A 27,618-nucleotide genomic window follows, 5' to 3' on the forward strand; every position below is an offset into this window, starting at 1 on the left:
CTTGGCCAAATGTTCATGTTTCCTCTACGAGGAGGGGAAGGGTAAACTACAGTCAGACAAGTCTGATGCAGCATATCCCTCCTAGAGCAACGGTGTTGGGTGGTGAAAATCCAACACACCTGACCCTACTTTTTAGCAACATCATCTGTCAGTGGATAGTTGGGAGGCCTCCATATACCTTAGACACCTTGGAATATGCAAAATAGCTTGTCACCAGAAGAAAAAGAAATAGCCTCTCTAGTGCCACCTATAGGTGGCTACACTCCAAAGTCAATGTCCAACCCTTTAGGCTGGGTTCACACGTTCCTAGTTTGGCAGATTGCAAAGCCCATGCGATTTACCTCTATGGCCACAGTTTTAAAATGTGTTATTTGGCTATGAAATTTTTAAATGCACATGTGAAAACCATGCAGCCAATAACCGCATCACAAAACCATCCTTTACCTTATCAAAGGATACTAAACCAACGTTGTGTGCAAAACCTGCCTAAAAACATGAGTAAATCATCAGCCTAATCCAAGTTAAAAGGGTTATCCAGGAATAGAAAAACAGAGCTAATTTCTTTCAAAAACAGCTCCCCATCTGTCTCCAGGTTGTGTGTGGTATTATAACTTGGCTCCTTTCACTTCAATGGAACTGAGCTGCAGAACCACACCCAACCTGGAGACAGACATAGAGCGTTTTTGAAAGAAATTAGCTCTGTTTTTCTATTCCTGGATAACCCCTTTTAATTTGTTGTGTTAGATGCTGCATGTATTACCTCAAAGAAGGTTCCGGTTCTGCTTGAAGTGATCCAGCTAATATGGGGGTGCAAAAGGATATAAAAAGATCCTTTTTTAAAATACAAACATTCAAGTAAAAAATCTCACCTATAGGTGGCTTCCCTGTAAATCAGCATCTGGAAATGTAAAAAGTTTTTAGTATATGAAACCCTCTTTAGTCTCATTTGGGGACTTGTATCATTCAAGTAGTTTTGGTGCGCTCACATAAATTAAGCTCCACCCATTTTCAGCCAGCTGCATTCCCTAAGCGTTGCACTCCGCTTAATAAATCCAGTTGCCCATTGGCTGTTGTTGCATCAAGCACATAAATATACACCACCTGTTGAGGTGGTACCTATATTTGTGACTTTCAGTGTCGTAAGGTGGCTCTAAAGCCGCACATGAGGAGGGCACGTCTCAGGAATGCCCCCTCTATGCGAGGCCAAGCCCCGTTCCAGCCTCTTTCTTCTAGTTTCCTCCTTGGCCCCTTAGCATGAGCAGCATAAATCCTCTAAAGCTGCACATTTTTGCACAAAAACATGCAACTTTTGGCGGTCTGCACAACTAGCACGATAACTATCCTTGTTAATTCTACTTCCCTCCTCAGATACGTATTCACATTAGCTGCTCTACACTGCTTACCATTTCTGTTGTACAGATGTAGAAAGAGTGTAGAAGTGGTGAATGTTATTGAATATCCCATTTTTATATTGTGCCACTTGTTTGCTTTATTCACTTGCAGGTTGCACACTGCATTCTTTTAGTTTATAGGGGTTATGCAGGGATCCTGTCTGTCTCCACTTTGGGTGTGGTATTACAACTTGGCTCCATTCACTTTAATGTAACTGAGCTGTAGAACCACACTCAACCTGGAACAGACAGGGAGCGGTATTTGAAAGAAATTCTCTGTTTTTTTTATTCCTGGATAACCCCTTTAATAAGAGCTGGGAGACTGTTATGACCATGACCTGACTGCAGCGTCTCTGTATCTTTAACATGGTGGACAAGAACACCAACCTCCTGTACATGAACTTAAAGCGTACCTGTTATTTCAGGTTGTTTTTGCGGATAAGCTGCCCCGTGTGTACATGTGGAGCACCCCTATTTCAGTCCATTATATAACTTGTATATGGTATTTTTCAGCTGATTTCTGTTCTGCAGGCTTTATCTCTATTTTGCAGTTCTCCAAGAACTGGAGGGTGGAGCTCCTTCCTCTCCCCTCCATAGACTTGTAATGCTTATCTTGTAAACGCAGAACAAATCTAAGCTTATTTTCTGGGGGACGATGATTTGAGCAGCAGGAGGGGGAGAAGGAAGAAGCTTGATCACAGAAGAAAGAAGCATTTTTGTCTAATAAGCTATATTAAAAAGTTTATTTTATTTGCTTGTACTATTGATCTATGCAAAGTTTGTTGAAATGACAGTGCTTATTTAATCTTTTATTTCACATCTGCTTTCATATATAATAATACATCCAAACTAATAACTCATTTGTCCATATATTCTGCTCATAGCTCCCAAAAATATACTCAAAATATAGGGTGTGATAATGGAGAATTATTTTATTTCAGATGAATTACTTTGATACAAGTGTGCTATGGAGACATCCATGAGGGTGGAATTTGTGAAACAGTAAAGCATTTCTTTTCCGTGGCTACATTCTTGTGGATATAAAACGGCCATGAGAAACCCTACAGGCATTATTATTATACCAAGCAGTAGGATGAAGCAGGGCATGGCATTATTGATGTGGTACCAGTGATCTGTAGACAGCTTCAAGTAGCAGGCGGTGGGAATGATGAAGACCAGGGGAGTAGCGCTAAGAACGCCCTGAAAAATAACAAACATAGTAAATTCTATTAGAATGTTGTGATAGTTAAAAGATATTAAAAATAGTTCCCACTTACATTTGACTTATATATAATGTTGCAATAAGAGCTTTTTTTTGCTGTTCTCCTGTACAGGTGCCTCCTCTGACTGTTTTCTAATATGAAAATACATATAGGATTTTACAGTATGGGCTATAGAAGAGGATCTCAGCTCAGCAGGTTGTGTTGCTAAAGGTCCTTTTTGCATGGGCAGATATCTGCCCAATACAGGTGTCCTTGACTATGTACAAGCTGTTCAGCAATCATTGGATGGACCATTTAGAGCAATTGCTGCAAGACTACAACTCCCAGCATGCTTGGACAGCCTTTGGTCACAAAATACATGTTGGGACTATGAATAATATACGTACATACATATACTCTCTATAGGGAGTATTAAGATGGACTGGACTTACTTGGTCTCTTGCTGTGCTGGGGAACACCCCCTGGGCTTTTGAGACTATTTTTTATTACAAAAATGCTTATATATTGACACTGGAAAGGACTATAAAGATAAAAAGGTAAACCTGTTATCCTGATGACTAGCCTCACCTAGCCATTGGCTTATTTATACTTGGCTTATTTGTTTTTTTAGCTGACAGGTCTGCTTTAACCCCTTAAGGACTCATGACGTACCGGTATGTCATGAGTCCGCTCCCGATCTATAACGCGGGGCCACGGCCTCTAACAACAGCCGGGACTCATGGCTAATAGCGTGCGGCACTGATCGCAGTGCGACACGCTATTAACCCTTTAGACGCGGCGTTCAAAGTTGAACGTCGCGTCTAAAGTGAAAGTGAAACCCTGCCGGTTAGCTCAGGGAGCTGTTCGGGATCGCCGTGGCGAAATCGCAGCATCCCGACCAGCTGCTGGACACGAGGAGGGCCTCCTACCTTGCCTCCTGGTGTCCGACCGCTGAATGACTGCTCAGTGCCTGAGATCCAGGCATGAGCAGTCAAGCGGCAGAATCATCGATCACTGGTTTCCTATGAGAAACCAGTGATCAATGCAAAAGATCAGTGTGTGCAGTGTTATAGGTCCCTATGGGAGCTATAACACTGGAAAAAAAATGTGAGAAAAAAAAGTGAATAAAGATCATTTAACCCCTCCCCTAATAAAAGTTTGAATCACCCCCTTTTTCCCATAAAAAAAAAAATGTGTAAATAAAAATGGTCGGGACAGGCGGCAACGGTTCATAGTCAAGGGCAACAGCAAGGGTCTGGATACACAGGTAATGGACACATGGGAACGCTTTCACTGGCACAAGGCAACAAGATCGGGCAGGGACAGGAAGGGGAAGTGGACTTTTATAATGTAGGGAGTGCTTGGAACTAATTGGGCCAGGCACCAATCAATGGTGCACTGGCCCTTTAAATCTGAGAGACCGGCGCGCGCGCGCGCCCTAGAGAGCTGGGACTGAGCAGGGGGACGGGGCAGGTGAGAAACATGGGGCGCGATCCAAGAGCAGGCACGTCCCGTGCCTCGGATCGCGTCCCCTCCGGTGACATGGGAGCAGCGCTCGCGGTCAGCCATGCTGACCGGAGCGCTGCATGCAGAGGAACACCGTGAGCGCTCCAGGGAGGCAGCGGGACCCGGAGCGCTCGGCGTGACATCCTGCATGTAGTTATGATTTTTTCTAGAAGTACGACAAAATCCAACCGATATGAGTAGGGTATCATTTTAATCATATGGACCTACAGAATAAAGATAAGGTGTCATTTTTACCAAAAAATTTACTGTGTACAAATGTAAGCCCCCAAAATTTACAAAATGGCGTTTTTTTTTCCAATTTTGTCTCACAATAATGTTTTTTCCGTTTTGCCATACATTTTTTGGTAAAATGACTGATGTCATTACAAAGTAGAATTGGTGGCGCAAAAAATAAGCCATCATATGGATTTTTACGTGCTAAAAAACGAAAATGCAAAAACGGAAAAAACCCTGAGTCCTTAAGGGGTTAAAACCACCTGCCTAGTATTGTGTAGGTCCTCCTCATGCCACCAAAATGGCTCTCACCCAGGATATATGGGCTCTACAGGTGTCCTGTGGTATGTTGGCACCAGGATGTTAGCAGCAGATCCTTTAAAGGAAATCTGTCACCAGTGTCACCTGCACTAACCCATCGGTACAGACAGGTAGTGCATGTGACACTGATGACACCGGTACTTCCCTTGTCCCGGTCCGTGCAGTTGTTCTTCGGTAATCTTCTCCGGTTTCTTGAGCTCCGAGTCGGCTTGGGGCATGGGCGAAGTTTCGAGACATCACCGCTGCTGTTCTCTAGCAGCGGGACCCAGCAGAGAGCAGCAGCAGTGATGTCACTAAGCTCCCCCCATGCCCCAAGCCAGGCCCAGAGCTCAAGAAACCGGAAGAAGATTACCGAAGAACAACTGCACGGACCGGGACCGTTGTCACCAGTGTCACCTGCACTTCCTGTCGGTACCGACAGGTTAGTGCAGGTGACACTGGTGACAGATTTCCTTTAACTCCTGTAAGGTATAAAGTGCAGCCTCCATAAATCAGACTTGTTTTTCCACTACTTGATTGGATTAAGATCTTGAGAATTTGGAAGTTAAGTGAACACCTTTTTATCACATTCCTCAAACCATTCCTGAAGATTTTTTGCAGTGTGGCCGGGGCATTATCCTGGTAAAAAAAAATTAAAAAAAGGCCACTGTCATAAAGCAATACCCCTGCCATGAAGGGGAGGACTTGGGCTGCAACTCTGTTTAGGTAGGTGCTACATGTCACAGTAACATCCTGATGAATGGCGGAAGACCAAAGGAGAATAATTCCCAAACCATCACACCGCCTCCATCAGCTTGTCTTCTTGTTGCATCTTGGTGCAGTTTCTTCCTCAGGCAAGTGGCGCATATGGACCTGAATGTCCAAATTATGTATAAGAAAACATGATTCATCAGACCAGGCTGCCCCCTTTCAATACTCCATGGTCCAGTTTTGATACCTATGTGCTCATAATAGTCATTTTCAGAGGCAGACAATGTAACCATTGTGCAGCTACTCAACCCATACACAGCACACATCTGCAGTGCCCTGTTCTGACACCTTCCTATCATAGGCACCATTAACCTTTTCAGCAATTTATGCTACAGTAGCTCTTAAGTGGGTTCACACAGACAGGCCAGTCTTTTTTTCTGCCACATGCATAAAAGAGCTTGGGCACCCTGTTCACCAGTTGTCCTTCCTTGGAGCACATTGAAGGGTACTCTGCCCCTAGACATCTTATCTCCTATCCAATGGATGGGGATAAAATGTCTGATCGCAGGTGTCCCACCACTGGCCACCCCCACCATCTCTGCTGTGGCACCCCAGACATCTGGAGCACAGAGCAAACTTCGCTCCATGCTGGATGACTGGAGGGATGGCCGTGATATCACAAGCCTACAGCACTGCACCTGATGCTCTAAATGAACGCCGGGTGCAGCAGGGAGATCACGGGGAGATCAGACATCTTATCCCCTATCCTTTGGATAGGGGATAAGATGTGTGAGGCAGAGTACCCCTTTAAGTATGTACTAATCACTGCATACCTGGAGCAGCTACACGACCTGTTATTTTGGAATTGCTCTGCTCTGTCTATCTAGTGGTTCTTGTCCTTACATTTGCCCATTTTTCCTGCTTCCAGACATATTAACTTCAAGAAATGACTGTTCACCTGCTTCCTAATATATCCCAACCCATGACATGTGATATTGTCATCAGTCATGTTATGACTAATTGGTGTATGTACGATGAATAATGTCATGACTAGGGGTGCGTAAAGATCCGCTTCTTACCCCCATTAAAACAAAACACAAACAACGTTATTGGTGGAAAGGCCACAGCGGCCATTTTATTAAATAACATCCATAAAAAAAACGAATAACACTTAAATAACCATCATTAAATATAACAGTGCAAAGATTAGTGCAATCCATCTGCATATACAAAGGAGGGGGACTTAGAGGCGACATGACCTTCTGATCTCTTACTTTGCCCTGGGTCGTCCCTAAACTTGACCCCAGGACACCATCTTCGGAGACCTTCTCCTCCCTTTGGGACCATGCCCGCAGGGGTTTTCCAAGCCCAGCTGGGTACCTCCACAGCTGCACAACACCATCACCACACCTCCTTCTCCTTCTATACCTCCTCTTCCCCCTCCTTCTCCTGCCACGACGGGCGCGTGTGAAACCTTACACGCGACCCCCCGCCCACAAACGAACAGCTTTTTCAACCGCCTCCTTAATGCCCAAAGTCCACAAGTCCATACCATACTCATTCAAATGCACTCCATCACCATCCATGAAGTCCGAAGACGGCACCTCAAGATCCACATGTTGCACCACAAACCCCCCATAACGCGCCACAAACTTACCACCTTATTAACCCGCGCTCTAGCCTTATTCAACATTTTAACGGTTCGGGCATCGCGCCACACCAAGCGTGCCACTATGTCAGACCAAATAATCAATACACCCCGGAACAATGACCACAAACGCAGGAGATCCAACTTGATATCCCTCATAAGGGACCTTGACGTCCGCCACCCCAAATCATTCCCACCTGCATGTATCACTAGAACGTCCGGAGCCCTATCCAGGTCCACAAAAGATTGTAGAAAAAGGATCAGCCATTGCCACAGCAAGCCCCCCTTTCCCATCCACCTAACCTGTGCTTCCGATCTGGAGAACCCCAACTGCCTCCCCTCCGGGGGCACAGCAGCCCACCTGCCACCTCTCCGCACATATGAATGACCCACAATCCAGACCAGGCAAGGGGCACCACCTAAAAAACAAAAGAAATAGACAAAAAGACACAAAGAAACAAACACTGCTCCCCATCGCACTCACAACAAATGAGGTTTCACATACAGTTTAAAGCGATCGGACTCCCATCTACCAATTTTCTTAACCACCTCCGGACCCAGGCCCCACCTAGAAGCCTCCGTAGCTGCGCCAATCCTGAAGGAATGCGAACTGAAAGCCCCGGACTCCTCCCCCAGCACTGCCAAACACTTCCTGAACACTTGAATAAACTGAAATCTAGACAACCACTCTCCATTGCTATGTACTAGCAATGCATCCCCACAACACGGCCGCACAGCCGCAAAATCCAAAAACGCCCTAACTGGACACATAGCCGACCCTGCCAAAGCTGCCAAGCGCACCAACACCCCTCTGCCTACCTGATCCGTCTTAGAACGCTGCAATCGGCACTCCAGAACCGACTCCACCACTCTCACATCCGTCCAACGCAAACCACCAGCCACCCGTTTACTAGGGGACACCAATTCCCCCACTCTAAACGCACCAAAGAAAGCTATCGAGAAAGCCGCCCGAAACAAAGCCCCCTCATACCCTGAAACACACACCCCACTCAAAACCTCGCCCACTCTCAGCAATAATGGATAGGACACAGGGCGGCAGGAATCCCTCTTCCCGGCCCCCCTTCTGAAACCCCGCGCCGCCTGCCACACCAGGAAAGACTTAGAAACATCCGGCAGATCCCGTAATTTAAACCAAAATGCAATTGCTGACAGCCGCCGGGATAAACCCGACGGCGACACCCCGTCCCCAAACAACCGACCAACAAAAAACAACAACACCACTGTCCAGTCATCCTGCACACCGACGCACTTCACGCACCACCGATTCCCACTCACGCCACACCGCACTATAAGCATTCCAGGTGGACTCGCTAACCGACCTCTGAACCAAACACATGGCTACACTCAAACCAGCGTCCACATCCACACCGGGCAAGGAAACCCCTGGGCAACTGCTTCTGGTGCCAACTCCCGAAACCGTTCCCACTGAAAGCGATAAAGAGCATCAGCTATAGTTATTCACCCCGGGAACATGCACAACCACAAACTGAACATTCAGCTCCAGACAGCGCAATACCCGATGACGCAACAACCGCACCACTGGAGGTGAGTGTGCCGTCTGAGAATTAACTGCTTGCACCACCCCTAGATTATCACACCAAAAGCAAACCTTTCGATTCCGCAGCTGATCACCCCAAATCTCTACCGACAACACCAGGGGAAACAATTCCAGAAGCTCCAAATTACGCATCAACCCCATAGCTCGCCACGACTCCGGCCACTCCCCTGCACACCAACTGCCCTGGAAAAAGGCCCCAAAGCCACAACTGCCGGACGCATCCGTGAAGAGCTCTAACTCCGCATTGAAAACCTGACGCTCCATCACCATTGTCCTACCATTATACGTCTCCAAAAACCATCCCCAAACTTTCAGATCCTCCCATACATCCGCGGATAAAGGCACATAATGGTGCGGCCGCCGAAGCCCACCCGAGGCCGCCGCCAGCCGCCTACAAAACACCCTGCCCATCGGCATGATGGGGCAGGCTAAATTCAAACGCCCCAACAGAGACTGCAACTCCCTCTACTGCAACTTCCTCGCCTGAACCGCAGAGGCCACCGCCCCTTTCAGTTCACTCAACTTATCTTCCGGCAAACGGCACTCCATCGCTTCCGTATCTATAACAATACCCAAAAACTTTTACGCTGTCGCCGGACCTTCAGTCTTGTCAGCCGCAAGCGGCACCCCAAAATGGCCCGCCAACCTCTGCATAGTCTGCAGCAACACTGCGCACAAAGCAGAGCCCTTAGGACCTATGAATAAAAAGTCATCCAAGTAGTGCAAAACGGAGTCCACCTGCGCCTCCCTACGAACCGCCCACTCCAGGAATGTACTAAAATATTCTAAATAAGCACAAGAGATGGAGCACCCCATAGGCAAGCACTTATCCACGAAATATTGACCCCTCCCCCAATAGCAACCCAACAAATAAAAACTTTGGGGTTGAACCGGGAGCAACCGGAACGCCACCTCCACATCCGTTTTGGCTAACAGTGCCCCATCCCCAAACCTACGCACCCATTCTACCGCCCTATCAAAAGACGTATATGTCACCATACACAAATCCGGGTCAATCCCATGATTAACAGACCCCCCCCCCCCGTCGGGTGGGACAGATGGTGTATAAGACGAAACTTATTCGGTTCCTTCTTAGGAACCAGACCCAGCGGGGACACCCACAAATTCTCCAAAGGTAGAAAACGGGCCCGCCATACGCCCTAACTGCACCTCTTTCATCAGCTTCTCCCAAACCACCCCAGGCTGCCTCAACGCCGACACCAAAATCTTAACTAACCCCACCGGCCGCGACAACTCACACGGGATCCTAAACCCAAACTCAAAACCCGCAGTCAGCAACTCCACCACACTCCTAATTGGATAGCGGTCTTTCCCACCATCACCGGCGTCGCCCCTCATGTATTCAATGTTAACCCCTTTTCCTTTCCCTTTTTTAAAACACTTGGACAGGGTGTGAGCACCCCCGCAGCCAGAGCACTAATGCTTGAAGCGACAATCGCTTCCGAATTTGAATTGTCCCTCCTTGAACTGCCAGCAATATCCCTTTGCCCCCCCCCCCCCCCCCCGCCGGCTGCCCGTCCCTGAGCTCGAACCATCGACCCCCCTCTCGAAAGGGCTGTTGACCCCCCCCCCCTGCCTTGGGCGCCGCCATCAACCGCATCCACAAGCTGATATCCTTGTGGTCCCACTTCAATGACAGCCTAACTGCCTTCCTCTGACGGAACTGCTCGTCATAACGCAGCCAAGCAGTGCCCCCATACACCCGATATGCCTCCCCCACCGAATCTAGGTAACAAAACAAACCTGAGCAATTCTCGGTCGCCTTCTCACCGATCACACTCGCCAAAATAGCAAAGGCCTGCAACCAATTAGCGAACGTCCGCGGTATCAGCCGATACCGCCGGCGTTCCTCCTCCTCTTTCTTACATTCATCCGGCTTCACCCTATCCAGATAAAATATCTCTAGCGGTAGCAACGAGAAAATCTCCACATACTCTCCCCTTCAAATCTTTTCTCTCACTTCCGCCTTTAAATGCGCCCCCAAAGGCCCTTCAAAACATACATACACAGCCCCATGCGCCGAATCCGCCATCCGCACCTCATCACCACAGCGCTCCACTGACACTACCGGCACCACACCAGCACCCCCCACAGCGCTAGCGCTCCCCGCTGAGCTCCCCGCACTCCCCTGGACCGCACTAGCACTCCCAGCCTCAGCCACCGGCGGCACAGCCACCGCAGCCACCCCCACCCCGGTACCAGCCCCACTAGACGTCCCCCAAACCGCTGCGGGCGAACCTGACTGTCCCGCCCTCTCCCGCAACAAACCCTGCACATCCCGCAATAAAGAGTGAATCCCCTCCCACAACCCCCACTCCCCCCCACCCGAGCCAGAGAAGGTGGTACACTCACCCAACCTCACTGTAGCCGTCGGGCCAGCGGTTGTCTCTCCAGCATCCCCAGCTCCACGATCAGCATCCGGACTCCTGGGCCCAGGGCCCCTAGTCGTATCCACAGCTTCCACACGATGCACTGCAGACCGTGGCACGGAACAACGACCGCGCTCCCTCACAGGCAACACTCCAGCATCCTCCGATAAGTCCTCTCCAGAGGCACTAGGGGCCGGGCTGATGGCCCTCCCTCGACCTGCAGCAGCCACCTCGCCGGACCGCCGGTGGCCCCCAGCTCCATCAAGGGCCACAACGCCATCTCCGTCTTCATCTGAACTCTGCCGGGCCCTAGTTGCGGCCTCCAGGCCCCACGCCAGTCCACCGTCCCGGCCTGGACCCCGCTCCTCTGCCAGGGTCCCGCCTGTACAATCTTCGCTGCCCTCCAAAGCGCCCCGTCGGGCCAAGTTTGCGGCCTCCCGGCCCCTCACAGAAGACAAATGGCCGGAACCACTCTCCCCTTCCACAGATCCGCCTGTAATAGCACTCCGGACTCCTTCCAAGCACTCCCGGTCCCTCACCTGGGATTCTCGCCTGCCCCGACGGGCCGCAGGTGAACCGCTCCTCCTCCTGTTGCCACGCAGGGCCCCGCCGACGCTCGGAACATCAGTGCACGGCCGGCCTGTCACACCTCGATGACGTCCTGCGCCGCCGCCGGAAGTAGAAGGCTGCGGTCATTGGCCCCACAGACTCCACCAGACCAGGTCGCCTTCCCGGATTCCTCCTGGTCTCTGCAGACTCCGCCCAGGATGCAGGCTGCCCTGCAGCAGCTGGAGGGTCCCGAACGGGGCTCCCATGGCTTCTCCTGGTCCGCGGTACAACCTCAGGGCTCAGTCTCTCTGGGCGACGGGACCTCCGGCCACTGGATCTCCTCTCCACCACCGCCGTCAGAGCCGCTCCCGCTGCCGAGGTCTGCAACAATGCTGACAACCATCCGGACCCCCTCCGCTGGGCCTCTGCCCGGATCTCCTCCACAAGGGCATCCAAGTCAGCCATGATAAGGGTCAGAACACAGGTACACCGTCCAAACTTTTCCTTCGCTCCAGACTGTTTCCCGCCACTCAGTGCCCCCTTATATCCCCTCCTCCTTAAGGCCGCCCCTTCACCTGCCATTAACCCCTCCACCTCTCACTGACCTCCCTCCTCCAGCACAGTTAACCCCTTCTTTGCTACCCTTACTCCCCCTGTCATGCTGGCCATCCATTCCCATTCAGTCCATTCCTGTCCTCACTCTACTGTTCACATGATGGCAAGGTATTAGCACTAGGACCTAGCAGCTTCTAGATATACTACTGTTACACCAATATAAATGCTCCTTTTCATACCAGACATCATACATTATCATTTAAATCCACTTAATTTTAGCAGCCCGCGTGTCCCTAGTAAACCTGCCACCCAGCCAAAAATTCCTGCATTTACACTGCCTGTTATATTTAGACAAATACCATATTTATGTGCAGATCCCAAGGGGAATATTACGAGGGAGTATAATGTTCCGGTCTGCAATAACCCTGTGAGTACTGGATTACACTTCCTATGAAAGAAAGTTATGATCGAATTGGGGGGCTTCTTTGATATACCATGTAGTTATGTCAAAAGGGGGAGATCTGTCCAGAGGAAAAGTTGCTGAGTTGCCCATAGCAACCAATCAGATCGCTTCTTTCATTTCTGAAAAGGTCTCTGCAAAATGAAAGAAGCAATCTGATTGGTTGCTATGGGCAACTCAGTAACTTTTCCTCTGGACAGGTTTTGATAAATCTCCACCATAAACTTCTGTCATGTGATGATATTTTACACTTACGTTGAGTTCTAGCACCATTCCTAGGCAGTCAGAAAATAAAGATATGACTGTGGTAACAGATACAACAAGCAATGTGATTGCAAAATGATGGATGTTGGAAAGGGTCCCACCGAAGAAAACATTTGAAATCACCTGGAAAAGGAAAAAATATCTGTGAGTGATCACATGGCACAAAGGATCGCCTTTGATGGATCATCTCCCTACCTAAAGAATCATCTGTGGTAGAACATTTTTCTACTTGAAGATTCACTTTAAAGGGGTTATCCAGGAAAAAACTTGTTTTTTATATATATAAACTGGCTTCAGAAAGTGAAACAGATTTGTAAATTACTTCTATTAAAATTTTTTAATCCTTTCAGTACTTATGAGCTTCTGAAATTAAGGTTGTTCTTTTTTGTCTAAGTGATCTCTGATGACACGTGTCTCGGGAAACGCCCAGTTTAGAAGCAAATCCCCATAGCAAATATCTTCTAAACTGGGCGTTTCCCGAGACACGTGTCATCAGAGAGCACTTAGACAGAAAAGAACAAACTTAACTTCAGAAGCTCATAAGTACTGAAAGGATTAAGATTTTTTAATAGAAGTAATTTACAAATCTGTTTAACTTTCTGGAGCCAGTTGATATATATAAAAAAGTTTTTTCCTGGAATACCCCTTTAAGTAGACCTTCTCTCTACTTGAAGGATCGCCTTTGGTGGACCATCTTTCTAACTAAAGGATCGTCTTAGGTGGATCATCTCTCTACTTGAAAGATCACTTTTGGTAGAACATCTCTCTATCTGAAGGATCACCTTTGCTGGACCATCTCTCTATCTGAAGGATCACCTTTGCTGGACCATCTCTCTATCTGAAGGATCATCTTTGCTGGACCATCTCTCTATCTGAAGGATCACCTTTGGTTGACCATCTCTTTACTTGAAGGATCACCTTTGCTGGACCATCTCTCTATCTGAAGGATCACCTTTGGTTGACCATCTCTTTACTTGAAGGATCGTTATTGGTAGACCATCTCTCTACCTGAAGGATCATCTTAGGTGGATCATCTCTACCTGAAAGATTGCTTTTGGTGGATCATCTCTCTATATGAAGGATCCCCTTTAGTGGACCATCTCTCTACCTGAAGAATCACCTTTAGTAGAACATCTCTCTACTGGAAGGATCACTGTTGATTGACCATCCCTCTGCACTGCTTAACTTTAATAGAACAGAAGAGCCTGTACTCTGTTGATAATATTGTATAGTGAAGGCATGGGAAATAGAATTTCTCAATGTCTGCTCTGCCCCATTCTCTCACTTATTCAGACTTTTGACTTTTCTTTCTTTTCAATAGGTTTTTATCGAAAGTTTTCACAAAAATAAACATGCGAACATTCAGTTACATCACTGAATAATGACATTCACGGTAGGGTTACAATGGAAACAAAAGTGAATTTCGCTAAATGTCTGATATACATATATGTGTAAAAAGGACGTTGGTATGCAACTATTGCATTTAGAAGTTATTTCTAAAAGAGAAACATATTGTCAATATCAAAAACTATATAAAACTAGAAGAAACGACTTTAACACGATATGTCTATCATCTATCAGACTTTTGACTTTTAATGGGATTCTATCAATTCTGTCACAATGTCCGTCATTTTGATGGAAAAATAGCACTGTATGTGCATTGCATGGAGCACTGTTCTTCCCATCAAATCTGATGGAATCTGTCTCCAACAGAAATATTAAGAAATTGCTTTAAATGGACACAGTGATTTTGTAAGCAGATGTAGCAGAGGGGAACCCGTAGCCAAATAGCGCCTTGACAAGGGGTTTAGTTGTTCCAGTGGGTAATATGCATTTATAGTGGGAGGGGGAGGTAGCTTTGCATGAGGCAGTGGTCAGTTGGGGCTGGAGATAAGGGAAATGGGGGAGGGGTCAATAGTTCAAGGGGTGGGGGCTAGGAGGTTACTTAAGGGCTGGTAGGGGAGGAGTTATTTCAGTGGCAGTAAAGATCTCTCTTTTTCTTCCTGGCGTGAGATTTTATTGGAATGGTAGGAATAGGGTCCTTGGAGGTGGTATCTCAGGATAAGTTTGGTTATTTACAGTTGGAATGGGCCTCCTGGTGGTGGTCGGGCCCTAGGAGTAATTGGGCACATGCATTGATCATGTGAGTGCCTGTGAGCGGCATAGGCCATATTCCAATTTGCGATATTTCGCGAATATATGGACGAATATTCGTCATATATTCGCTAAATTCGCATATTCATAATATTCGCGTTTCATTTTCGCATATGCGAAAATGCGCATATGTGAAAATTTGAATATGCGGAAATTAGCATATGCGGACATTTGCATAAGCGAAAATTCGCATATGAGAAAATTTAAATATGCAAAATTAGCATATGCGAAAATTTGTGCGCCAGTCTCAAACAGTAGTATTAGAGCCTTCTTTACACCACACAAGCTGGAAGCAGAGAGGGATAATCACTGTGATGTGAAAAAAAACCAAAAAAAACGAATATTCGTAATTGCGAATATATAGTGCTATATTCGCGAATATTCGCGAATTTGCGAATATGCGATATTCGTGAATAAAATTTGCATTGCGAGCAACACTATTACAGAGTGGTTTTTAGTTGCCCTCCAGGGATCCATTCTAATTTGGTATACTGTTAACATTGTGAATATTGTTTAAATGTTAACTATTTAATATATTTTGTTAATAAACGGGCCTTGGGGCCCGAATTTCTGAAGGCAAGTGTCAAGTGTCATTTTTGGGTTAGGCAATTTAGGTAATCCGGTAAAAGGAACACAATCTAAAGTCCCTTTAGTCAAGAAAACCTTTGATATGTCATCGAGACATCTCAAAATTGTTGACCGGTCGATCGCAAGAATGCTTTGCATATTCTTTCTCGACTCTTTGTCATGTGACGTGAATAAACTTACAATGTAAGTCTATGAGGCTATCCTGATTTCATAGACACAGAGCAGGAAGAGGAGTACACAGCCCCATGCCTCTCCCGCTGCTTGTTTTTGTCATCAGTTGGGGGTCTGAGCAATCAGACCACGACCGATAAAAACTATTGATGTGTCCCTAGCTCAAGTATACTTTAAGGTTCCCTAATGTGTATGAAGCTTTTGAACAGTGCTTCCCAACCAGGGTGCCTCCAGCTGTTGCAAAACTACAACTCCCAGCGTGCCCGGACAGCCAAAGGCTGTCCGGGCACGCTGGGAGTTGTAGTTTTGCAACAGCTGGAGGCACCCTGGGTGGGATACACTGCTTTAAAAGGATTTTAAATAAAGATTTAGAAGAGCAGCACCATCTGCTGTTCATTTGTCAGCACTGTTCACAAAATCTTTTTTTTTTTTTCCCATTTTGCTATTTTTACTCTCAATATACATTTTAAGAGGCTTCTATAAATCCCAGCAGCATTTTTCTACGTATTTAAAGCAGTAACATTGTTTGTCAGACTGAAATAAAGACGAAGGTTTGTTCAGCCTATAACCCTGCAACGTTAATCCAGAGGAAGGTAAATGAAACCCCTTGTGGTCGAAAGCAAGTTTCCACGTTTTAGGAAGAATAATCTGTTTGGAAACTGTAACACAGCTAAGCCGGGTGTTGAACTCAATTTGAGTTATACCCAATGACTTTTTTGGGGGAATTGCGTAAGCAGCAATTCTGAGTTACAAATACAGAATATTTACAGAACTCCTAGTTAAGTCAATTTCGTAAAACAGTTCGGCTGTTTTCTGCTTTCAGACCATCTCCAGCAGCTCCAAGCAGGACAGTAGAACAGGGGAATACCCCTTTAAATAGGTACTCCGCCCCTAGACATCTCATCCGAGATTTATCGAAACCTGTGTAGAGGAAGAGCGGTGCAGTTACCCATAGCAACCAATCAGATCGCTTCTTCTATTTTAAAGAAACCTGTGAAAAATTGAAGAAGCAACCTGATTGGTTGCCATGGGCAACTGCACCATTCTTACAGTCTACCAGTATTTCTAAAGTAATGGACACAAGGGGGTATGTACCATAGTGGCAGACCATGTGGCTGTTGTGGGGCCCTTGGAGAGAAGGGCCCTGTTCTGATTGGTTCTATTCCTTTGCCCTTTTGGTAAAAAAACAAAACAAAAAAAAAAACTGTGCAAAACTGCATTATCAGCAATTTATTGGAGGGGGGTAGTGACTAATGGGTCATGGAAAGCAAAATAAATATTACGTTTTTGTCCTGGAGGCAATATTAACCTTTGCTATGTGGCCCCCTTTCTTATATATGTACACCACATCTCATATCTATCTATCTTATATCTATTATTTCTCTCTCTCTTTCTCTCTCTCTCTATCTCTCTGGCCGACATTTATCATTGTCTTTAGACTGTTTTTTTGTGTCTAGAAAAGGTGCAAAAAAGGCGCAAGCAGGGTTTATTTGCGCCTTTTTTTGCGCCTTTTGGTTTACACATTTCTGCTGATTTTGAGTTGCGTTGCCTATGGCCGACATTTATTATTGTAGGTGTAAGTGAAGCATATTTCTACACTTTTTTTTGTGTGCTGGTAATGTGTAGGAGAACCACATTTATTAAATGGTCACAGAGCATTTGATACATTTTGTGCAGGTCACATTTTCTCAAATTTCTCTCTTCACATACACCAAAAAGCTAAGTCTGGGATGGTGTCGTTTTAGAGACTTTTCAGTGGCTTTACAAAAAGGCGCAGTTCATAAAACCCTTCCATATCATGTGTGTTGCCAAAATCAGTGGATTGCAACTCAAAATCAGCAGAAATGTGTAAACAAAAAGGGGCAAAAAAGGCGCAAATAAACCCTGCTTGCGCCTTTTTTGCGCCTTTTCTAGACACAAAACACAGTCTAAAGACAATGATAAATGTCGGCCTATATCTCTCTATCCACTTTCCACTGCATGGATTACAATTATTGAGTTCATGATCCAAATTAAACATTTATCAAGACAAATATGAGAGTTTGTTATCATTATCGTATTAAAAATTAACTTAATTGCTTGTTTTGTAGAACATGACACCATGAAGACCATGAACGCAGCTATGAAACCAAAGCAGTGACCAAATGTAGCACAACATGCAGTGTTGCAAAAAACATGTAAAAGAGCTTATTATGTCATTTGTCACATCTATCTAATATCTATCTATCTATCTCATATCTATCTATCAATCTCATATCTATCTATCTAATATCTATCTATCTATCTATCTCATATCTATCTATCTAATATCTATCTATCTATCTATCTATCTATCTATCTCATATCTATCTATCTCATATCTATCTATCTCATATATATCTATCTCATATCTATCTATCTCATATCTATCTATCTCCTATCTATCTATCTATCTATCTATCTCATATCTATCTCATATCTATCTATCTATTTATCTTATATCTATCTATGTATTATCTATCTATCTATCTATCTATCTATCTATCTCCTATTTATCTATCTATCTATATCTCATATCTATCTATCTATCTATCTCATATTTATCTATCTATCTATATATCTATCTATCTATATCTCATATCTATCTATCTATCTATCTATCTCATATCTATCTATCTATCTATCTATCTATCTATCTATCTCATATCTATCTATGTATCATCTATCTATCTATCTATCTATCTACAGTATGTTGTCCCTCTTGAATCTTAATCCTTACCTCTCTAGCAACAAAACATTCCATTGGGTAGGTGAGGATTACAGTCATGGCATAGAAAAACCTTCCGACCGTCACCAGGTTATCATCCTTACAATAATTTTCAAACAAGTCCCCTACAAAGAGAAAAAAAAGGAAACCTATATGTATTATGGATGCTCAGTATGATTTATATAGCTTGGGGCAGGATTATTTATTAACAGTTCTACTGTAGTATATAGGGCACATACAGTTCTGTTGGTGAAATGCTTCTATCTATCTAAAGTTCATTCAGAAAGTTTTCAGACCCTTTGTCTCTTCTCATATTTTGTTGCTCCTTGTGCTAAAATAAAAGTTCCCCCCATCATTCTGTACTCAGTGCCCTATACTGACAGAGTGATAAAAGAATGTTATAAATCATAACTATTCAGACCCCTTACTCAGGACTTACTGTAGTTGAAGTCACTTTGGCAGTGATTCCGGCCTCCAGTCTTCTTAGGGATGAGGCCACGAGGTTTACACACATGGAGTTGGGGATTTTCTGTAATTCCTCTCTGCAGATCCTCTCAAGCTCTGTCAGGTTGCGTGGGGACCGTCGGTGGAAGCCATTTATAGATCTCTACAGAGATGTTCTACTGGGTTTGGGCTCTGGCTGGACCACTTCAGGACATTCACAGAGCTGTCCCTCAGCTGCTGCGGCCTTGGCTATGTGCTGAGGTCCAGAGCGCTCTGGATCTGATTTTTACTAAGAATATCTGTTCTTTGCTCCATTCAGCTTTCCCTCTACTCTTCCAAGTTTCCCTGTCCCAGCTGCTGAAAAATACACCAAAGCATGATGCTGGCACCACCTACTTGTAAGGATGGTATTGGGCAGGTGATAAGTAGCGTTGATCGCGAATATTTGCAATTCAAATTTTAATCGCGAATATCGCATATTCGCGAATTCACGAATATTGCGAATATAACACTATATATTCGCAATTACGAATATTTGCTTTTTTTTTGTTCACAGTACACATCACAGTGATCACTGCATCCCTCTCTTCTCTTCGCATATGCGCATATTAGCGAATATTGAGCCCTCCCTTCTTTAATGGTATAGGGAACTAATGGGCTAGTGCAGTGGTCTCCAACCTGCGGACCTCCAGATGTTGCAAAACTACAACTCCCAGCATGCACGGACAGCCAACGGCCACTTGTGGATCGGTGAGCAGTATATAGACCCACCCCATCTGTGGTATCATTAATGGACTAGGTGCCCGCCTCTGTTTGTTCCCTTTTTTTCTTCCATACACTAGCCTTTCCATATCATGTCTAATCTACTCAATTTACCACAGGTGACTCAAATCAAGGTGTAGAAAAAGGAGATCAGGAGAAATGGAAGGCTTTAAATGGGCAATGTCAGATCCAAAAACTGTTTATATGCTGTTTCTGAAAAAAAAAAAAGACCTTTTGTAATATGGCTGTTTACTTATTTTTTTATATTTAATAATAATAAAAAAATGACTCCTGAAAATCCCATCATTAGGGGTCCCCATACCTACTGGGACACTAACCAGTCCTGCAGCAGAATCAGGCTTGTCCATGAGTCATGGACAAAAGATGACTTATGGACATGGCTGCATGAGCAGACACCAATCACCTCCCACCACAACAAGGGATGGGCACGCCCCCTTCCCCTGAGAGGATTTCTAACACTGTGAGCTAATAAAAAGTGGTATCTTCATAATAAATATATGTGATAGAGGCATAAAAATTAGATGTACATGGTCAGAATTAGGTACTGAGTAACATAGTAATATTTTTCTTTCTTTTTTAAAGAAATAGAAGCCTTTACAGGTACATGTGCCATGATCGGACCCGATTGCCACATCAGGGATGAGAGGGTGTATGGATGTAGTAATTCATTCTCCAACTGTACCCACCTAGGGGAGGAGGAGGTAGCATTGCACAGCAACAGCTGGGAGAGCCGTGCTGCCTTGTAGTATAAGGTGAAGTTGGGAACTGAGAGACCCCCTAGGCGTTTGTGGTAAAACATAATGGATCTAGAAATGCGTGGATGGAGACCTCTCCAGAGGAATTTGAAGACCTCAGCCTGTAGCAATTTCAGATCAGCCACACGTATCGGGATCGGGAGAGTCCGAAACAAATAGAGAAGCTTTGGCAGGACTACCATTTTTATAGAATGTAAGCGGCCCAGCCACGATATGTGTGGTAGATTCCATCTGGCGAGGTCTGCTCTGATCGATCTGTACAAAGGTAGGTAATTAAGCCTATATAGAGCAGATAGAGAAGTAGGGAGAGAGATGCCAAGATATGGTAGATGAGATGTAAGAATTTTGAGAGGAAAGTTAGAGGAGAGAAGTGTCCGAATACCTGAGGGAGTGTTACATAGCATAACCTCCGACTTGGTTCTATTAACCACCAGGCCTGAGATAGTTGCAAATTTGTCTAATAGGGGAAAAAGGTTGGGGATGGAAATAATGGGATTCGTGATAGTAAGTAATAAGTCATCTGCGAACAAGTTAACTTTGTATTCCGAGTTCCCAATCCGCGCCCCCTTAATGTCCGGGTGGTGACGTATGAGGTTCGCCAGGGGCTCCATGATCAAAGCAAATAACGCTGGGGACAATGGACATCCCTGACGAGTACCCCTTTGTATGGGAATTGGAGATGGGGATGTAGAGGGAAGTTTAAGGTATGCCAGGGGAGAAGAGTACAACATCCGCAAGGCCTCCACAAAAGGACCCGCAAATCTCATAGCTTTCAAGACTCCAAACATATAGTCCCAAGAGACAGAATCAAACGCCTTTTCTATATCCAGCCCTAAGAGCGCTAGCGGTGTGTCCGTCTGTGATGCCCATTGAACAATATTGAGAACCTTGCGGATGTTGTCAGGTGCTTGCCTCCCCGGAATGAATCCTACTTGATCGTTATGCACTAGGTCAGGGAGAAGTCTATTGAGTCTCCTGGCCAAGATTGAAGTAAATATTTTAGCGTCTAGATTGATTAAAGAAATGGGACGATAATTAGAGGGGAGTAAGGGGTCCCTGCGGGGCTTGGGGATAACCACAATTGATGCTTGCAAAAATTCTTGGGGTAGAGGGGTACCGGACATTATAGAATTACAGAAATTGGTAATATGTGGGGCAAGTAGGGGACTAAATTTTTTATAGTACATAGCAGAGAGACCATCAGGGCCTGGTGCTTTGCCTAGTTTCAAGCCGGAGATAACGTCGGACACTTCCTCAAGTGTGATAGCAGCATTCAGAGAGTCCCTAGCATTAGAAGAAAGATGAGGTAGAGATATAGAGTGTAGAAAGGCATCCACCTCCTCAACAGAGGGAGGAGAAGAGCGTTTAGAATAGAGAGAGGTGTAGAAAGAGTGAAAGGTGTCGTAGATCCGTGAGGGATGGGAAGTGGTGACACCGGGTCTCATTTGGATGCTATGCACCTTAGTAGACTCTTGTTTCTGCTTCAACATGGAAGCAAGTAGTTTATCGGGTTTGTTGGCCCATTTGTAGTATGTAGCTTTAGTCCACCTCAGGGCTTTTTCCGTGGCATTCAATAAAATAGCATCAAGCTGTAGCCTAGTCGTTTGGATGGCTCTATATAAGTATGTAGTGGGGTTAAGCTGGTGGGCCGTAGTTAAACGGGTCAATCGAGCTTCCAGTGTGGTCTGGGCCTGGAGTCTGTCGCGTTTAAGTTTGGATGCTAAAGCAATAAGCTTCCCTCTAATGACAGCTTTGTGGGCAGTCCAGACCCATCCCACATCGGAATCAGGAGAAAGGTTGTTAGAAAAGTATGTCGAGATTTCCTCCTCTAACTGGTCTCGGACAGTAGGACGAGTCAGAAGCGACTCATTAAGATGCCATGAAAAGGGGGTGAGGCATTTGGTGGCAAACTGAAAATGGGAAAAGACTATGTCGTGGTCCGACCATGCACAGTGGATGTGTCTCGAGTAAAGTAAATAGGATAGAGTGGCGGAGGTAGCCAGGATCCAATCTATTCTAGTGTAAAGATTGTGTGCGGGTGAGTAGTATGTATATCCACGCGTTCCCAAGTTATGTTCCCTCCAAGTGTCAGCTAGGTGAAGTGATTGTAAGGTTCCAATGAGGAGCCTCTGCTGAGGGCCTGTGCGTCTGAATAAACTAGTGCTGGAGCGGTCCAAGACACCGTTGTATACCAAATTAAAATCACCGCACCATATCAAGTGGTCAAAGGTGAGGGAGCCCAGTCGACCCACCATCTGAACCAGAAATTGCAGAGGGTCCTCATTGGGAGCATACGAATTCATTATACAGAGTTTAGTTTCCTGTAAGGAGCCCTCCAGTATCAGGAATCTACCCTCCGGGTCCGTGTGTGTTGTGTGGAGAATAAAGGGGAAGGAATTGTGTAGGAGAGTAGCTACACCCCTGGATTTGGAAGTAAAAGAGGACAGATGAACTCTAGAGTAGTGGGGGTTGATATATTTAGGAAATGAGGTCTGGGTGAAGTGTGTTTCCTGCAGACAAATTATTTCCGGGTGATGCCTCTGGTAGTCTAGAAACGCTTTTTTGCGCTTAATTGGAGAGTTGAATCCCCTAATATTATGTGAGAGCACTCTACACATACTAAGTGAAGGGGAATGGGGTGAAATCAGATGAGTGTGAACTAAGACGATGCAATAAACCCTCTACAAGTAGGGGGCAGTCAAATAGTATAACCAGTGACTTAATAGTTATTGATGAGCGGATGGTTACCTTGACGTCACAAAACAGGTAAAGGTATGGAATAGGAGAAGGGGAAAAGGGCAATTCCAAAGGTAAGTACATAGAAAAAAAGGGTAAACAATAATTCAACATAAATATAACATGCACCAGCAGTCGCCGACAGGGGTACACCACCTCCACTGCTCTCCCCGTCGGTCGATCACATACCGGTAAGCGAGGCAACATGATAATCCACTCTGCCAAACAGCCTCGCCATAGTGATAGGAGCGAGAGTGATATGAGGGTGAACATCATGGTCACTAAGTAAAACATTGAGACAGGTAAATTAACCCCCTGCCCACCCCCCAAACCAAGCAACAGTCCCCGAGAGAACAAAATGAATATCAGCCATAATGGCTAAAACTCTTGGGATCCGAGAGTAAGAGGCTATATTCAAACAAACAGTCAAGGAACAGAGAGTCAACAATAAGAACCTGAAATCCGGCAGACCCGAACTTGTCCGGCTTCCGAGTGTAGATGTAAATCCTCGAAGAACAGGAACCACAGGAGAAGAACAGCAAAGTTCCTTTGCGTAATCAGGAGTAATGGGAGTCAGGGAATCAAACAAGGCCTCATGTCCCAGGTATGAACAGAGCAATCAGGAACCAAATACTCGCACAGCATCAAGTCAGCCCGGTTTCTGGGATTGAGTGCGATGTCTCTTGTGTGACGAATCTACTCGGTTCCACATTCTTTTAAGCTGGGGTTGTCTCCTGGGTAACGGCGGTGGGTCCTCGTAAGGGACCCGTTCTTTGCGGAGGAGCTCCATTGCCTCTTGCGGAGTGCGTACAGTGTAAGTGGAAGAGTTAAGCACAAACTGCAGGCTAAAGGGGAACCCCCATTTGTAACGGACCTGAGCTTTTTGAAGTGCCAGGGTGACAGGTCGCATGTTGCGGCGGCGTTCCAAGGTGGAGGGAGCTAAGTCCGCATACAAATGGACAGAGGGCGGCATGCCCGGTAGCGGAGATACGTTCCTAGCTGCTTGAAGTATGCGATCTCTCGCCTCAGGGTAATGGAGTCGAAGCACAACATCTCTGGGTACCTCTGCGTTTTTGGGTTTAGTCAGAGCTCTGTGGATCCTGTCCATCCGCAGGAGTGATGTGTCTGCCTGAGGTAGGAGAGCCTGAAACAATGCGGTCACCGGACCGGGTAGATCAGTGAACGACTCAGGTAAGCCTCTGATGCGTATATTGGCTCTTCTGGACCTGTTCTCCAGGTCCTCAATCTTAAGTTCCAGGAGGTCAAGTCTCTCAGAATGTTCGGCAATGGAAGTGCGGTCAGCCTCCACCGCGTCAGCAATCTCGTCCGCTCAGACCTCCAGGTCCGCCACTCTGTGGCCCAACTCTCCCACTTGCCTGGTAAATTCAGCTATCGCTGAGGCCAGCTCGGCCTTAAACATGGCCTGGATGTTGCGGAATAGGTCGCTCTGGTCCGGCGGGTCAGCCTGTACGACAGGGGTAGGAGCCGTGTCAGTAATGTCCTCCTCCTCCTGGGTGTCCGGGAGAAGCGCGCCAGGAGTTGCCAGCGCCATCTTGGTCTTCGGCCCAGAACGGAACATGTCCGGAATGGTCTGTGAAAGCGACTGGGTCGCGGGCCCAGGTGAAGGCTGCTGCTGCTTGGACATCTTAGGAGGGTAGTCTGAGGTACTCACTGCTAGGGAGCTGAATTAACAGCGCTTAATGAGGCTTAATCACGGCAGGTGGCACGGAGCTCACATGGAGCACGTCTTCACTAGTGAGCTGCGCGCATGCGCCCCCTTTTCTTTCTTTTTTGTGTGATCTGACAGGTACGCTTTAAAGCTAAATTTAGAAAGTCATAGCAAAATTTTAGTTTCTATTTTCACATTATTATTATTATTATTATTATTATAGTGTATTAAGTACGGAATTATGGAGATAAAAGATTATTTTTTATCTTAGCACAAGGCTGTACAATAACAAAATGAAAGGGTATGAAAACTTTCTGAATACATTCTATCTATCTATCTATCTATCTATCTACAACAACTATCATGTGAAGCAGCACCTCCTTGTATCCAGATGGTTGGGTGCAGGCCCTTGAACCTCGGTGCTGCGGTCCTCTTTAAATATAAATGGATATAGGCAGCACACCAAAATAGGTGAAAAAAATCAAGTGCTTTATTCCAAGGAAAATTGACAACGTTTCAGCGATCTCTCACCGCCATTTTCATTTGATCGCTGAAACGTTGTCAATTTTCCTTGGAATAAAGCACTTGATTTTTTCACCTATTTTGGTGTGCTGCCTATATCCATTTATATCTATCTATCTATCTATCTAATTTCCAGAAAAGCAGCACAACTGGCAATCCAAATCTGAGAAGGAGTAAGGTGCACGCAGTCACAAGAGACTTGATTAGGGACTCCAACTTCAATAAAAAATCTAAAAAAAAGTTTCGGTAATCTCACATCACCATCCTCAGGCATACTCTGAGTATGCCTGAGGATGGTTATGTGAGATCACCGAAGCGTTGCACTTTTTCTTGCTGATGATGGAATAAACTAGACACTTTTTTTGCACTGAAGACACTTTGTGTGCTGCGGTTTTTTTTAGATTTTTATCTATCTCTCATATCTATCTATCTCATATCTATCTATCATTTATCTATCCATCTATCCATCTTTCTCTCTCTCATATCTATCAGCCTATCTCATAAAAATGCATTTTACAGCTCCATGGAACATATAGAACATGTATTTTTAGCATCACAGCTTTCCGCTCCTCCTGCTTACAGAAAAAGTTAACAGAGCTGGAAATTCAGGCTAGGATATGCAGAACATTTAGTAATATAATGGTTTCCTTTTTCACATAAGAAATTTGCATTGGAAATTGCAGATCAGCAAATATTAATCCAATTTTATATGGAAAAATATTTTCATGTTTTCCATGTAAGGATGCTCATTTTTCAGCATAGAGGATTAAGCGACTGCAAAGGAATCTTCGTGCTGGACAAGAAAGTTGCCAACTCATTAGGATGGAATCCAGCAAGATGATCCTAAGGATTGAGACCTGTCAATGATGTTCATATAATGCTTTTATTTTCTTTGTATCATACAAGATATATATATATATATATTATAGGTGAAATGAGAATTGAACACGTCACTATTTTTCTCACTAAATATATTTCCAAAAGTGCATGAATTCTTCACCAGATGTTGACAAGAACCTAAGTAATTCTTACATACAAAAAAAAAAAAAAAAAAAACAGAACAAATAAGATCAGAAATTAAAATGTGTGGAGTAATGTAAAATAACATAGGGAAAAAGTATTGAACACATTTACTGATATTTATTCAATACTTTGTACAAAGGCCTTTGTTGGTAATGACAGCTTCAGGACACCTCCAATATGGAGAAACCAGTCGAATGCATTGCTCTTGTGTGAATTTTGCCCATTCTTTCTCACAAACAGTCTTCAAATCTTGAAGGTTCCGTGGGCCTCTTCTATGAATCATCATCGTTCTTTCCATAGATTTTCAATGAGATTTAAGTCATGTGATTGGCTGGACCATTCTAGCAGAGTTTCCTTGAATGTGTGTTTAGGATCATTGTCTTGCTGTAATGTCTGCCCTTGAATCATCTTCATTATCCTGGTAGATGGCAGCAGGTTTTTTTCAGGGATGTCTCGGAGATTTTTTGTTTACCTTTCCTTCAATTATGTTAAGTCTGCCAGTACCATTTGCTGAAAAGCAGCCCCACACTGTTGGTTTGGTTTTTTTAGGGTGATATGCATGGCCATTACTCCTCCAATCATAGTGTGTATTATGTAAACAGTTCCATTTTGCTCTCATCTGACTACACTATATTCTCCAAGTATTTCACTGGCTTTTCAAATATTGTGCAGAAAACTTTATATGAGCTTCCCCATGCTTTTCATTCAGCAATGAAGTCTTGCGTGGTGAGTGGCATACAGGCAAGGTGGTGGAGGGCATTACTTACTGTTTTCTTGGAGAGAACATTACCTGCTAATTCCAGGTCTTTTTGAAGTTCTTCACTAGTCTCCTTGGCTCTTGCACAACTCTTCAGATTATTCTTTTTACTCCTCTGTTAGAAAATGCTCACTGAAACATTAGGAAGTGCTTGTAACCAACGCCATCTTTATGTTTTGCAACAATTGGGTTGTGAAAGTCTTGCGAAAGCTCTTTGTTTTTACCCATCATGTGTGGTGTCTTATGTGACACTTTGACAATGAGACCTTTTTGTATCAGTTGTGACTGAACCAGCTCATATTAAATTGCACTAACAAGGGGATGGATTGCTTTGTAATTCCTGAAAATTTTTTGTTGTCTTGGCTTTCCATTCCTTTTTGCACCTCCATTTCTTCATGTGTTCAATACTTTTTGCCTGTGTTATTTAACATTATTACACATAACTTAATTCTTAGCTTAATTGTTTTGTGTTCTATTGGGT

General features: G+C 45.0%; 1 protein-coding gene across 5 annotated transcripts in view; it reads right to left on the reverse strand.

The window, feature by feature from the left end:
• Positions 1-2,141: 2,141 nt before the first annotated feature.
• The window catches only part of SLC38A11 (solute carrier family 38 member 11), a 224,105-nt gene continuing 198,628 nt past the window's right edge, over positions 2,142-27,618 (reverse strand). For 4 of the 5 annotated variants that reach the window (XM_056534818.1, XM_056534815.1, XM_056534819.1 and 1 more), the window contains 3 exons: positions 18,461-18,573; positions 12,781-12,912; positions 2,142-2,591 (listed from right to left, as the gene is read on the reverse strand). In XM_056534818.1, the coding sequence (XP_056390793.1) occupies positions 2,319-2,591; positions 12,781-12,912; positions 18,461-18,573 (518 nt within the window). In that variant the 3' untranslated portion in view covers positions 2,142-2,318. The remainder of the gene's footprint in view (positions 2,592-12,780; positions 12,913-18,460; positions 18,574-27,618) is intronic. The other variant, XM_056534816.1, reaches the window with a different exon arrangement.

This window comes from Hyla sarda, chromosome 8, assembly GCF_029499605.1.
Source record: "Hyla sarda isolate aHylSar1 chromosome 8, aHylSar1.hap1, whole genome shotgun sequence".
Taxonomy (NCBI): domain Eukaryota; kingdom Metazoa; phylum Chordata; class Amphibia; order Anura; family Hylidae; genus Hyla; species Hyla sarda.